Source organism: Oncorhynchus gorbuscha, linkage group LG04, assembly GCF_021184085.1.
Source record: "Oncorhynchus gorbuscha isolate QuinsamMale2020 ecotype Even-year linkage group LG04, OgorEven_v1.0, whole genome shotgun sequence".
NCBI classification, from domain to species: domain Eukaryota; kingdom Metazoa; phylum Chordata; class Actinopteri; order Salmoniformes; family Salmonidae; genus Oncorhynchus; species Oncorhynchus gorbuscha.
Genome location: NC_060176.1, coordinates 67616028 through 67630096, shown reverse-complemented (window position 1 = coordinate 67630096; position 14069 = coordinate 67616028). Strand labels below are relative to the sequence as shown.

The 14069-nt window shown below is 42.1% G+C and overlaps 1 protein-coding gene across 1 annotated transcript in view; it reads right to left on the bottom strand.

Moving 5' to 3' along the window:
* LOC124033397 (apoptosis-inducing factor 3-like) overlaps positions 1–13631 on the bottom strand; it is a 35564-nt gene extending 21933 nt beyond the window's left edge. The window contains exons 1-2 of the mRNA XM_046345421.1: positions 13227–13631; positions 653–876 (exon numbers count right to left, since the gene is read on the bottom strand). Coding sequence (XP_046201377.1) covers positions 653–683 — 31 coding nt within the window. The 5' untranslated portion in view covers positions 684–876; positions 13227–13631. The remainder of the gene's footprint in view (positions 1–652; positions 877–13226) is intronic.
* Positions 13632–14069: the final 438 nt, after the last annotated feature.

Genomic DNA, 14069 nt, shown 5'->3' with positions numbered 1-14069 from the left:
GGGAAGGAGAAAGGGGGGTAGGATGGAGAGGAGGAGAACGGGGGGTAGGACGAAGAGGAGGAGGACGGGGGTAGGACGGAGAGAAGGAGAACGGGGTAGGACAGAGGGAAGGAAAACAGAGGGTGGGATAGAGGGAAGGAGAATGGGGGTAGGATGGAGAGGATGAGAACGGGGTTGAACGGAGGGAAGGAGAACATGGGCAGGATGGAGGGAAGGAGAGCAGAGGGTAGGATGGAGGGAAGGAGAACAGAAGGTAGGACAGAGGGAAGGAGAACGGGAGCAGGACGGAGGGAAGGAGAACAGAGGGTAGGATGGAGGGAAGGAGAACAGAGGGTAGGACGGAGAGAAGGAGAACGGGGGTAGGACGGAGGGACGGAGAACGGGTGTAGGACGGAGGGAAGGAGAACGGGGGGGTAGGACGGAGAGAAGAAGAACAGGGGTGTAGGACGGAGAGAAGAAGAACAGAGGCTAGGATGGAGGGAAGGAGAACCGAGGTAGGACGGAAAGGAGGAGAACGGGGGGGGGGGTAGGACAGAGAGGAGGAGAACGGGGGTAGGATAGAGAGTAGGAGAACGGGGGTAGGACGGAGATGAGGAGGACGGGGGTAGGACGGAGGGAAGGAGAACAGTGGGTTGGTGGAGATAGTGTTCACCTGGCTTGCTTTTGGAGAGGCATCCTCCCATTATGGGCCCAAGGTAGATCCAGGAGGCCTGGCTGGAGGAAGCCCAGGGGAGGTGAGGAAGAGACGAGGTCAGATCCTGGGGTTGGGCTGCTGGGTCGGGAGGTAACCACGACAGTGTTGAAACGGGGGTATCAGTATGTGCAGGTGCAGATCCAGGTCAGCCATTGTAGACATCAGCTCTCCCACATCACCACCTGGGAGAAGGAAGAGTGAACAAAGCTGAGTGGCTGAAAAGCCCAGTGGAGGCTGGTCGAGGGAGAAATTGGGAGATTACAAAAGCCCAACCATCAAACAGCACTACTACACCAACCAGGACTCAGGGGTAGACTCAACATAGTAAATGTAAATTAGTATGATATGTTACGTTTCATAATGTATGCATTCATTTGTGGATGTCCATCTTCCATTTCATATGATATGTTACAAATTGCACTTCATACAATAAGTAATACATTCCAATTTGTACAATATGTTACAAATTTGCCAAACCTATGATATGTTAGGAATTCCAATTGTTGTCGGTGGCTAGGTGGCTAAAGTTAGCTAAATTTTACGTCTATTCTATGAGACCAGGCTGACTACACAGTTCTAAAAGTTTCTCACATGACTACTTGTGTTTTTTAGAGTTCCTCTGTATAAAGTGGTGTGTGTGTGGTGTGTTTGCATTTGTGAACCACTATCCCTTTTAGTCATTGAAATACATACAGTTTGTGAGTTTGCCTAAGGATACCAAATAGTTGATATCAACATTAGGAAAACTTTATATTTTCATAATTTTCCGAAGAAATTGAGATAATATCACGTGAAGATTAGCCACTTATATCAACCATGGCTTAGAAATGGTTCAATGAACTACTATGCATTCATGATGCCAGTCATGATGCTGAGAAACATGGACAAAGTCCTGGAAAGGCCACTGTGGTAGTTAAAGGGCTAGCCTAGCACTCATTAACAACCATTAGCATTCACAGCACCATCCACAGTGCTCTCAATGGCATTTTCAACTGCCATTTGAAAAGGAGAGGGTGTGTAATTGTCCGTCAAGGCCCTAACTTGGTTCTTTGAGGTGGTATAGAACTAAGCAGCTTCTAGTACTATTCCTGTGTGCTCTGCCCTCCAGCAACACTTGGTAACAATGTAAGGCTGAGAAAAGGTTGTCCCTTGTTTTCTACACTTGTCTTCAGTGTTGGGGAACCTACTTTGAAAATACAGTTTACAAAGCTACCAATTACTTCACACTGGAAGAAGTTAAGCTACAGTTACTAACTTTAAGAAATTATTGTTTACTGAACTAAACAATTATCATATCTGAATCAGAAATGTCATAGACTACAATTGCATGACCAGATCACTCTGTAGTCAGATGTTAACATAATGTGTAATTTAGCCTATTAAAAACTAAAATTATATTTCAAGTGAGAATTATGCAGGTCTAATGCTGAAAAAGAAAGTAAATTCTTGCCTACTTCACTCATATTTTATTTTAGCCAAAAAAGTAGTGTGTATTTCTAATAGTTAGCTACACCACTACATGGCAAAAAAGTAATTAACTACTGAAAACACTACCTAGATTTGAATTGAGTTCAACTACCACCAAGCTACTTCAAAATGCAGTTAAATTACTAGTTGAACTACATGTAGTTCACTCCTCCCCAATACTTACTGTCTCTCTACTATGAATCTAATGAGTGTGTGTGTGTGTGTGTGTGTGTGTGTGTGTGTGTGTGTGTGTGTGTGTGTGTGTGTGTGTGTGTGTGTGTGTGTGTGTGTGTGTGTGTGTGTGTGTGTGTGTGTGTGTGTGTGTGTGTGTGTGTGTGTGTGTGTGTCCAAATGCCCTTGAAGAGAAGGTAATAGTGTTAATCATGTTAATTGATAACATTTCCGACATACATTGTTACTTAATGTTACATACATACTGTGCCTTCAGAAAGTATTCACATCCCTTGACTTCTTCCACATTTTGTTGTTACAGCCTGAATTTAAAATTGATTAAGTTAAGATTTTGTGTCACTGGCCTACACACGATACCGCATAATGTAAAAGTGGAATTATGTTTTTAGACATTTTTACAAATGAATTAAATATGAAAAGCTGAAATGTCTTGAGTCAATAAGTATTTAACCCTTTGTTATTGCAAGCTTAAATAAGTTCAGGAGTAAAACATGGGCTTAACAAGTTACATAATAAGTTGCATTGACTCATCCTGTGTGCAATAATAGTGGTTTTTAATGACTACCTCATCTCTGTAGCCTACATATACAATTATCTGTAAGGTCCCTCAGTCGAGCAGTGAATTTCAAACGTGGATAGAACCACAAAGACCAGGGAAGTTTTCCAATGCCTCGCAAAGATATACAGTTGAAGTCGGAAGTTTACATACACCTTAGCCAATTAAATTTAAACTCATTTTGTCACCATTCCTGACATTTAATCCTTGTAAATATTCCATGTCTTAGGTCAGTTAGGATCACCACTTTATTTTAAGAATGTGAAATGTTAGAATAATAGAGAGAATGATTAATTTCAGCTTTTATGTCTTTCATCACATTCCCAGTGGGTCAGAAGTTTACCTCCACTCAATAAGTAATTGGTAGAATTGCCTTTAAATTGTTTAACTTGGGTCAAACATTTAAGGTAGCCTTCCACAAGCTTCCCACAATAAATTGGATGAATTTTAGCCCATTCCTCCTGACAGAGCTGGTGTAACTGAGTCAGGTTTGTAGGCCTCATTGCTCGCACATGCTTTTTCAGTTCTGCCAACAAATTTTCTATAGGATTGAGGTCAGGGCTTTGTGATGGCCACTCCAATACCTTGACTTTGTTGTCCTTAAGCCATTTTGCCACAACTTTGGAAGTATGCTTGGGGTCATTGTCTATTTGTAAGACCCATTTGCAACCAAGCTTTAACTTCCTGACTGATGTCTTGAGATGTTGCGTCAATATATCCACATAATTTTCCTTTCTCATGATGCCATCTATTTTGTGAAGTGCACCAGTCCCTTCTACAGCAAAGCACCCCCACAACATGATGCTGCCACCCCCGTGCTTCATGGTTGGGATGGTGTTCTTCGGGTTGAAAGCCTCCCCTTTTTCCTCCAAACATAACGATGGTCATTATGGCCAAACAGCTCAATTTTTGTTTAATCCAACCAGATGACAATTCTCCAAAAGGTACAATCTTTGTCCCCATGTGCAGTTGCAAACCATAGTCTGGCTTTTTAATGGTGGTTTTGGAGCAGTGGCTTCTTCCTTGCTGAGAGGCCTATCAGGTTATGTTGACATAGGACTCGTTTTACTGTGGATATAGATACTTTTGTACCTGTTTCCTCCAGCATCTTTGCTGTTGTTCTGGGCAAGTCCTTTGCTGTTGTTCTGGGATTGATTTGCACTTTTCGCACCGAAGTAAGTTCATCTCTAGGAGACAGAACGTGTCTCCTTCCTGATCGGTATGACAGCTGCGTGGTCCCATGGTGTTTATACGTGTGTACTATTGTTTGTACAGATGAATGTGGTACCTTCAGGCGTTTGGAAATTGCTCCCAAGGATGAACCAGACTTGTGGAATTTTTTTCTGAGGTCTTGGCTGATTTCTTTTCATTTTCCCATGGTGTCAAGCAAAGAGGCACTGAGTTTGAAGGTAGGCCTTGAAATACATCCACAGGTACACCTCCAATTGACTCAAATTTTGTCAATTAGCCTGTCAGAAGCTTCTAAAGCCATGACATAATTTTCTGGAATTTTCCAAGCTGTTTAAAGGCACAGTCAACTTAGTGTATGTTAACTTCTGACCCACTGGAATTGTGATGCAATGAATTATAAGTGAAATAATCTGTCTGTAAACAATTGTTGGAAAAATGACTTGTGTAATGCACAAAGTAGATGTCCTAACCGACTTGCCAAAACTACAGTTTGTTAACAAGAAATTTGTGGCGTGGTTGAAAAACAAGTTGTAAGGAATCCAAACTAAGTGTATGTAAACTTCTGTCTTCAACTGTAGATGGTAGATGGGTAAAAATAAAAAAGCAGACATTGAATATTCCTTTGATCATGGTGAAGTTATTAATTACACTTTGGATGGTGTATCAATACACCAAGTCACTACAAAGATACAGACATCCTTCCTAACAAGTCACTAAAGTAATACTGCAAAAAATGTGGCAAAGCAAATAACAAAATGTGTAATAAGTAAAGAGGTATGAATACTTTCTGAAGGCCCTGTAAGTGTTGTTAACCATTAACAGCCTTTGCACCTTTAACTTTCACGTCATTGTGTTTTGAATGTAGGCAGAGGCCCCATGAGTTTCAAAACCACTTTTGTTTTGCTGCCACACATGCCCACACACCCCTGCCAGAGCTTGTGATATTTCAACCCACTGTTGCAATACAGCTGTTGATATGAATATGAGAGCAGTACTAGAGAAACAAGCATTCACTGGATGACAGGTATATCACACAATGCAGTGGGATTCGTTAGCAATAGCAAGCCACACTTCGGGGTGCACTAAAGAAAGTACTTGATATTCAGAGCACATCTTAATGTCCTTGAAGTAAAAAAAAAGAAAAAAGCTTGCACTTTTGAATGGAGAAGTGATTAAAGTTCCAGAGACCAAGTGAGACATGGAAAGATCTCTCTTTTGAATCATGAAACATTTCACACAGTAAGAAATGTCTGTGTCATGTCATCGTTGTCATACTGCTACATTGAAAGTATATGAGTGTATAGACTTCACAATAAAATCAATTCAAAAGGATCACAAAAACATTCAAGAAGTTTAAAGTTTTGCAGCATGGAATTATCAAGAGTCACTTTAGTCATCTTTTTAAAGGTAATATAGAACCGGAGCAAGCTAAATAACTGGGATAGCCTAGTGCTTTTGGGCAGAATGTGGGTATCTGTTTTTTCTCTACACGAACTGTGAAAATGTCATGGCAACCACTAATTATTTTCTACACTCATTTTATAGCTTCACCAATCTCAATGGCTCGACAACAACAAACACATTTCAAAATGCCATTTTGTCATGAGAAGGATGTTTCCCTATGAAGAAACCTATGAAGGTTTAAACACTTCATGAAGACGGAAGTGCACTCTATCTTCTCATATCAATATTTACAATACAAATTAAAATTGAATGAACGTTTTGTATTTTGTACTAACCCAAAGTCAGGTTAAGCAGATTTGGTCCTCAACATATGACGCAGATTCCATTCGCTCACCGTTGGGCCTGTCCCCAAGCAGTGCTAATAATCCTTCCTGCAAACAAGCTGTCAGTTTCACTCACTTTTCTCCACAAATGTAATACGTTTTACTGGAATGTAGCAGGGAATTAGCCATTGTGGCACAACCCTTAGGTAGTTTCCCCCCACACACCCACCCCAAGAATGGATCTGTGTGAAACCAATGTTAAATTCTGAGGATCAGAATCAATTCCGATAGTGTCACGCCCTGGCCATAGAGAGGCTTTTTATTCTCTATTTTGGTTAGGCCAGGGTGTGACTAGGTTGGGCATTCTAGTTTCTTTATTTCTATGTTTTCTATTTCTTTGTGTTTGGCCGGGTGTGGTTCTCAATCAGAGGCAGCTGTCTATCGTTAGCCACATCAATCACTCAGAAAAGGGTCTTTACTTTTCTTTGAACAGCCCAGGTAAACACACTGTGTTTCTAAACAGACTACTGATACACTGTCAGGTATCAAGGTAAGACCCAGATGCAGACCGTGTCGAAGTAACAATGTTTATTACAGCAACAGAGGCGAAGGTACAGGACAGCAGGCAGGCTCAGGGTCAGGTCAGGCAGAGGTCGGTAACCCAGAGGTGGGGCAAAGGTACAGGACAGCAGGCAGGCAGGCTCAGGGTCAGGTCAAGCAGAGGTCTGTAACCCAGAGGTGTGGAAAAGGTACAGGATGGTAGGCAGAGTGGTCAGGCGGGTGGGTACAGGGTCAGGACTGGCAATGGTCAAAACCAGGAGGACAAAAAAAGAGAGACTGGGGAAAAGCAGGAGCTGACACAAAAACGCTGGTTGGCTTGACAAACAAGACAAACTGGCAACAGACAAACAGAGAACACAGGTATAAATACAGTGGCTTGCGAAAGTATTCACCCCCTTGGCATTTTTCCTATTTTGTTGCCTTACAACCTGGAATTAAAATAGATTTTTGGGGGGTTTGTATCATTTGATTTGCACAGCATGCCTACCACGTTGAAGATGCAAAATATGTCTTATTGTGGAACAAACAAGAAATAAGACAAAAAAGAAAAGAACTTGAGTGTGCATAACTGTTCACTCCCCCAATGTCAATACGTTGTAGAGACACCTTTTGCAGCAATTACAGCTGCAAGTCTCTTGGGGTATGTTAAGCTTGGCACATCTAGCCACTCTGAGTTTTGCCCATTCTTCGAGGCCAAACTGCTCCAGCTCCTTCAAGTTGGATGGGTTCCGCTGGTGTACAGCAATCTTTAAGTCATACCACAGATTCTCAATTGGATTGAGGTCTGGGCTTTGACTAGGCCATTCCAAGACATTCAAATGTTTCCCCTTAAACCACTTGAGTGTTGCTTTAGCAGTATGCTTAGGGTCATTGTCCTGTTGGAAGGTGAACCTCTGACCCAGTCTCAAATCTCTGGAAGACTGAAGCAGGTTTCCCTCAAGAATTTCCCTGTATTTAGCACCATCCATCATTCCTTCAATTCTGACCAGTTTCCCAGATCTTGCCGATGATAAACATCCCCTCAACATGATGCTGCCACCACCATGCTTCACTGTGGGGATGATGTTCTTGGGGTGATGAGAGGTGTTGGGTTTGCACCAGACATAGTGTTTTCTTTGTTGGCCAAAAAGCTAAATTTGAGTCTCATCTGACCAGAGTACCTTCTTCCATATGTTTGGGGAGTCTCCCACATGCCTTTTGGCAAACACCAAACGTGTTTGCTTATTTTTTTCTTTAAGCAATGGCTTTTTTCTGGTCACTCTTCCATAAAGCCCAGCTCTGGGGAGTGTATGGCTTAAAGTAGTCCTATGGATAGATACTCCAATCTCCACTGTGGAGCTTTGCAGCTCCTTCAGGGGTATCTTTGGTCTCTTTGTGCATCTCTGATTAATGCCCTCCTTGCCTGGTCCGTGAGTTTGGTGGGCAGCCCTCTCTTGGCAGGTTTGTTGTGGTGCCATATTCTTTCCATTTATTTATAATGGATTTAATGGTGCTCCATGGGATGTTCAAAGTCTCTGATATTTTTTTATAACCCAACCCTAATCTGTACTTCTCCACAACTTTGTCCCTGACATGTTTGAAGCGCTCCTTGGTCTTCATGGTGCCGCTTGCTTGGTGGTGCCCATTGCTTAGTGGTTTTGCAGACTCTAGGGCCTTTCATGTGACACTTAGATTGCACACAGGTGGACTTTATTTAACTAATTATGTGACTTCTGAAGGTAATTGGTTGCACCAGATCTTATTTAGGGGCTTCATAGCAAAGGGGGTGAATACATATGCACACACCACTTTCTGTTTTTCCCTTCACCAGTTTGGACTACTTTGTGTATGTCCATAACATGAAATCCAAATAAAAATCCATTTAAATTACAGGTTGTAATGCAACAAAAACGCCAAGGGAGATGAATACTTTTGCAAGGCACTGTGCACAGGGGATAATGGGGCAGATGGGTGACACCTGGAGGGGGGTGGAGACAATCACAAAGACAGGTGAAACAGATCAGGGTGTGACAATACACAAACAGAAACTTCAGGCCAGGCAGTAGATGACCCTTATCCCTACAGAGACAACAACACGCTAACAAACTCCTCACTGCCTCAGGCATTCAGTGATATCATGGGCCAGTAGTTTCAGTAAATATGTATCAGAAATGATTGTGGTTCCTTAAGCATGTGGCTCAAGCAACCATTAGGGTTCCATTTTCACCGTAATCTGGTAAACCTTGAAAGTAGATGCGGTCAGATCTTCACCAGTAATGCTATGCAAGAGTGTATGTTTTCTGTCTGTAAGCATGTGGTTTCTCTATGCTGTACATGAATCAACATGATCATTTGTCCCTCGAGCATAGGTAACTGGTTATTTACATTTATAAACTGGGTGGTTTGCGACTTGAATGCTGATTGGTTGTAAGCCGTGGTATAGCAGACCATATACCATGGGTATGACAAAACATTTATTTTTCCTGCTCTAATTACGTTGGTAACCAGTTTATAATAGCAATAAGGCACCTCGGGAGTTTGTGGTATATGGCCAATATACCACGGCTAAGGGCTGTATCGCTAAGGGCTCCGCCGTGCGTCGTGCTTAAGAACAGCCCTTTGCCATGGTATATTGGCCATATATCACACCCATCTTGCCTTATTGCTTAACTAACATCTCAGTTGGTTATTTAACATCTCATGCACCTAACACCTGTTCCGCAGGTAAATCAGGCCGCTCGATTACATCCACGGCTGATAAGGACCGAGGACAAAGTAACACCCCACCAGACAAAGTAGCACAACAACTATCCCCCATTACTGCAGATTTGTGAATTACAAGATAAACTTGATCGTCCCAAGATTGTGTTAACCACCGCTTGAACAAAAACCTTTTCGTCCGAGACATTTAACAGCTGCATTTACCATGTTTGTCCTGAGCCTAATCAAGCCTGTGGAGTTAACCTCATTTTGAATGTTATTGTTATCTTGTAAAACCTGCAATGCTGATCAAATACTTAGCTTGTTGTTCAGCTTTAATTGCTATAAAAACAAGCCCTGGAAAGCTGATGAAATAATAACAATTGTTTGAATTGTTAAGGGGTGGAAAGAAGTTTTGTTAACTCATCCTATATTTGTATTTGAAAGAAAATGTGGAAAAACATCCCACCTCAAACTTGCATCTCAAACAGAACATTTAAAACATGCTTGCTATTTCCTAATAGAACATGATGTCATGTTGACTCATTGGCTGAGCCAGTCTACTCACTTGAATCTTTTTAATGACCGGTATACACCCACACCAGTCTGTGGTTGGGGTATGCTCACATCATTCCAAGACAGAAAATATGCTTTTTAACATACTTAATTACAATTTCTTTGGAAGGAAAACTATTGAACTCATATTGTTGTTAAATATAGGTCCTATTTCATAGAAATCTGGAAACACTGGACAGTTACTTTATATTACTTTTTTTGATTATTTCCAGAGGCTACCAGTTTTACACTGTGAATGTATTATAAATTCCCCAATACTAGGCTCTAGAAACATGTGAAACAATCATCATACATTGTGACTAAGTGCATCCCCCGTTTGTCTTGTACTTGCTTGCTTGTTTACGTTTGTTTGTCCATAAGGTACATGTAAGGTAAGATCAAAATATAACATTGTTTTTTAAATGTTGTTTCTTCACTGTAAAATGTATTCATGCATCCTTCACAAAGACAAATTTCAGCCTTGCTGAAGAAACCCCAGATCATCACCGATCCTCCACCAAATCTCACAGTGGGTGCAAGACCTGGGGAGGCCTACAAGCCACAGTGTCTTGCACCCACTGTGACATTTGGTGGAAGATCGGTGAAGATCTGGGGGTGCTTCAGCAAGGCTGGAATCGGGCAGATTCATTTTTGTGAAGGACGCATGAATCAAGCCACGTACAAGGTTGTCCTGGAAGAAAACTGGTGGAGAGCATGCCAAGACGCATGAAAGCTGTGATTGAAAATCAGGGTTATTCCACCAAATATTGATTTCTGAACTCTTCCTAAGTTAAAACATCAGTATTGTGTTGTTTAAAAATGAATATGAACTTATTTTCTTTGCATTATTTTAGGTCTGACAACAAAGCATATTTTTGGTATTTTGACCAGTTGTCATTTTCTGCAAATAAATGCTCTAAATGTCAATATTTTTATTTGGAATTTGGGAGAAATGTTGTCAGTAGTTTATAGAATAAAGCAACATTTTTAAACACATACCTATAAAGAGTAAAACCAGAGAAACCAATCATTTTGCAGTGGTCTCTTCATTTCTTCCAGAGCTGTATATGACCAAGACGAACAAAGTTCCATGTAGCTACTGTGGCTAATAGACAGTGAACTTTCCATGCAATAGGTGGTGAAAGTCATTAACTCTGGAATGTAATGTTTGATGTCTGAAATGTGTTTTTACCATGGTCAGGTAGGTTATTTTGTATTTGTATTTATTACGGATCCCAGGAAGAGTAACTGTTACCTTGGCAGCAGTTACTCTTCCTGGGGTCCAGACACATTAAAGCACATCACAAAATACACACAATTTAAAAAAATAAAACAGTACATCATGAAACATCATTACACCACTACATATCTACAACACAAATGTACACAGAGTGTTCAAAACATTAGGAACACTGCTCTCTCCATGACATTACCTGACCAGGTGGATCCAGGTGAAAGCTATGATCCCTTATTGATGTCACCTGTTTAATCAACTTCAGTAAAGGTAGATGAAGGGGAGGAGACAGGTTAAAGAAGGATTTTTAAGCCTTGAAATAATTGAGATATGGATTGTGTTTGTGTGCCATTCAGAGGATGAATGGGCAAGTCAAAAAATTGAAGTGCCTTTGAATCGGGTATGGTAGTAGGTGCCAGGCGCACTGGTTTGAGTGTGTCAAGAACTGCAACGCTGCTGTTTTTTTTCAAACACAACAGTTTCCTGTGTGTATCAAGAACTTGACACAACTGTGGGAGGCATTGGAGTCAACATGGGCCAGCATCCCTGTGGAACACTTTCGGCAACTTGCAGAGTCCATGCCCCCATCTAATTGGGGCTGTTCTGAGGGCAAAAAGGGGTGCAACTCAATATTATGAAGGTGTTCCTAATGTTTTATAGATTCAGTGTATAATACCACCATACAACAATATTAAAATGTACGTGTTTGTAGAGTGCATGTGTGTGTGTGTGACTATGCACGTGTGTGGGTGCCTGTGTGTGTGTCTCTTTACAGTCAGCGTTGTTCCATATAGTGTAGTTCTATCTGTTTTAAAATCTGATTTTACTGCTTGCATGAGTTACTTGATGTGGAATAGAGTTCCATGAAGTCATGGCTCCGTGTAGTACTGTGTGTTACCAGGAGTCTGTTCTGGACTTGGGGACTGTGAACAAACCCCTGGTTGTGAAGAGACCCCTGGTCGTTGAACTTGTTGTGGAATTCAGAGGCTAACCATTCGTACACTTGATGGGATAAGGCAGGGATACCACGTGATACCACACAAGTTCTAGCGACCTACAATTAGTTGTGTTAACCATGTAATGCCACTCCAAACATGAAACATGATCTGAATTTACTGAAATGAAACATAGAGCCTGATTAGGACATTTGAAGTTAACAGATATATGACAAATAATGGAGAATTAAAGAAATGTTACCGTGAATAGCAGGCTTTGGCGCTATCGAGATGTAGTGTCAGGGCGTTTTGGTGCTGCTTTCAGCGTTTGCCTCCCAATTAGGCAAAGGGAATTGTGAGGTCATGGAAAACCAGAATAGCCTTTTACAGAGGGATGTCCACTCCTGCAGGGGACCAATGTTTCCATGGTCAGAAATAACGAATAAAACAACCCATTTCCCAGGAGTGCGCACGCGTGCGTACACACACACACACACACACACACACACACACACACACACACACACACACACACACACACACACACACACACACACACACACACACACACACACACACACACACACACACACACACACACACACACACACACACACACACACACACACACACACACAAAGCTAAACAAATAAATTATATCACAACTCATACACAAATGTATAGGAGCAATCTCCCTTAGTGGACCAGTCATTGTTTTGAGGTCAGAAAATCTCTCAATTACCTCCTCTACCTAATATGGCTGTTTATTTTGATTACTGTAATTTACTGTACATTTGCCACTGTGTAAGAATTTGCTTGTTTGAGAAGTGCCTTGTGTCCATTGGTGTACTGTTTGTCAGAGTATTGAGCATATGTCACTTCCTGACCATAGAAAACCTGTATTCTCTATGGTAGAGTAGGTCAGGGCGTGACTAGGGGTTTTTGTTCTAGTTTATATTTTCTATGTTGGTGATTTGTATGATTCCCAATTAGAGGCAGGTGGTTATCGTTGTCTCTAATTGGGGATCCTACTTAGGTAGCATTTTTTCCACCTGTGGGTTATGGGATATTGTTTTTGTGTGGTGCATGTGAGCACTGCATTTTCTTCACGTTTCATTTGTTCATTTATTGTTTTGCTTTGAGTTTCACATAGAAATAAAAGATGTGGAACCCAGATCACGCTGCGCTTTGGTCCACTCATTATTACGAACATCGTGACAGTATAATACTGCACCACATTGCTCCCAGAACTGAGTTACTTCCTTGGCTCTATAATGCTGAATGGCCGTAGTGCTGTACCAGATACAGACCACAGAAAGTAGTAAAGTCTAATGATATACTGAGCATCACATTAAGATATCATATCAGCAGAAACAAGCACAATCTTAAAATCAGCCCTTGGCCTACTGACTGTAAAAGAGGAAAAGGGTCTTACCCAACAAGCTAGTGTGGAGCAGGTGCACCGCTGAGTGCTTGTCTGTCAAACGCCCCAGTGTTCAGCCTTTCCTGTGGAGCAAGTTAGAATACTATCACACCCAGTCTTCCAAGAATCCTGTCCCTCCCCCAGGATCGTCTCTCTCTTCTAGAGTATTCCCACTCTGTATCTACTGTTCAGCTCTCCTCTTGTCTCTTCCTCTCCCTCCGACGCAGCAGTAGCGGCCGGGGTTCTGGTGGGTGTGTTATCCCTGGGAAAAACCTCTTGAGCAGCACACGGATTGGGGGGATTGTGGAAGCTGCTCTCTCTCACTGACGGAGCCGGCAAATGCAGCACCAGGGGCCTCTGCCTGTTTCTTAGCTGTATGCAGTATTGACAGAGTTGCTGGGTGGATGCTAACACAGCAGGAATTCTCACAGTGCTCGGCTCTCCTCCCTCCATCTCTCTCTCAACTCCACTCCACCACTCTCCTCCCCTCGCTACTCCCTCGCTCACTCTTTCTCACACACACACACACACACACACACACACACACACACACACACACACACACACACACACACACACACACACACACACACACACACACACACACACACACACACACACACACACACACACACACACACACACACACACACACACACACACACACACAGTCCCCCTCCTGGTCAGATCCTTTCAGCCTTTCCTTCAGATGCCAAAGGCCACTGGCCAGTTCAATCTGATCAAAGATTGGCTGCGAGCCCCCCTGTACTGCCTGGACTGCCGGCTTTCTTTGATTGTCTGCCTGCTTGCTTGCCTGCTTAATGCATGCATGTGTGCTCTACTGTATGCCTGCTT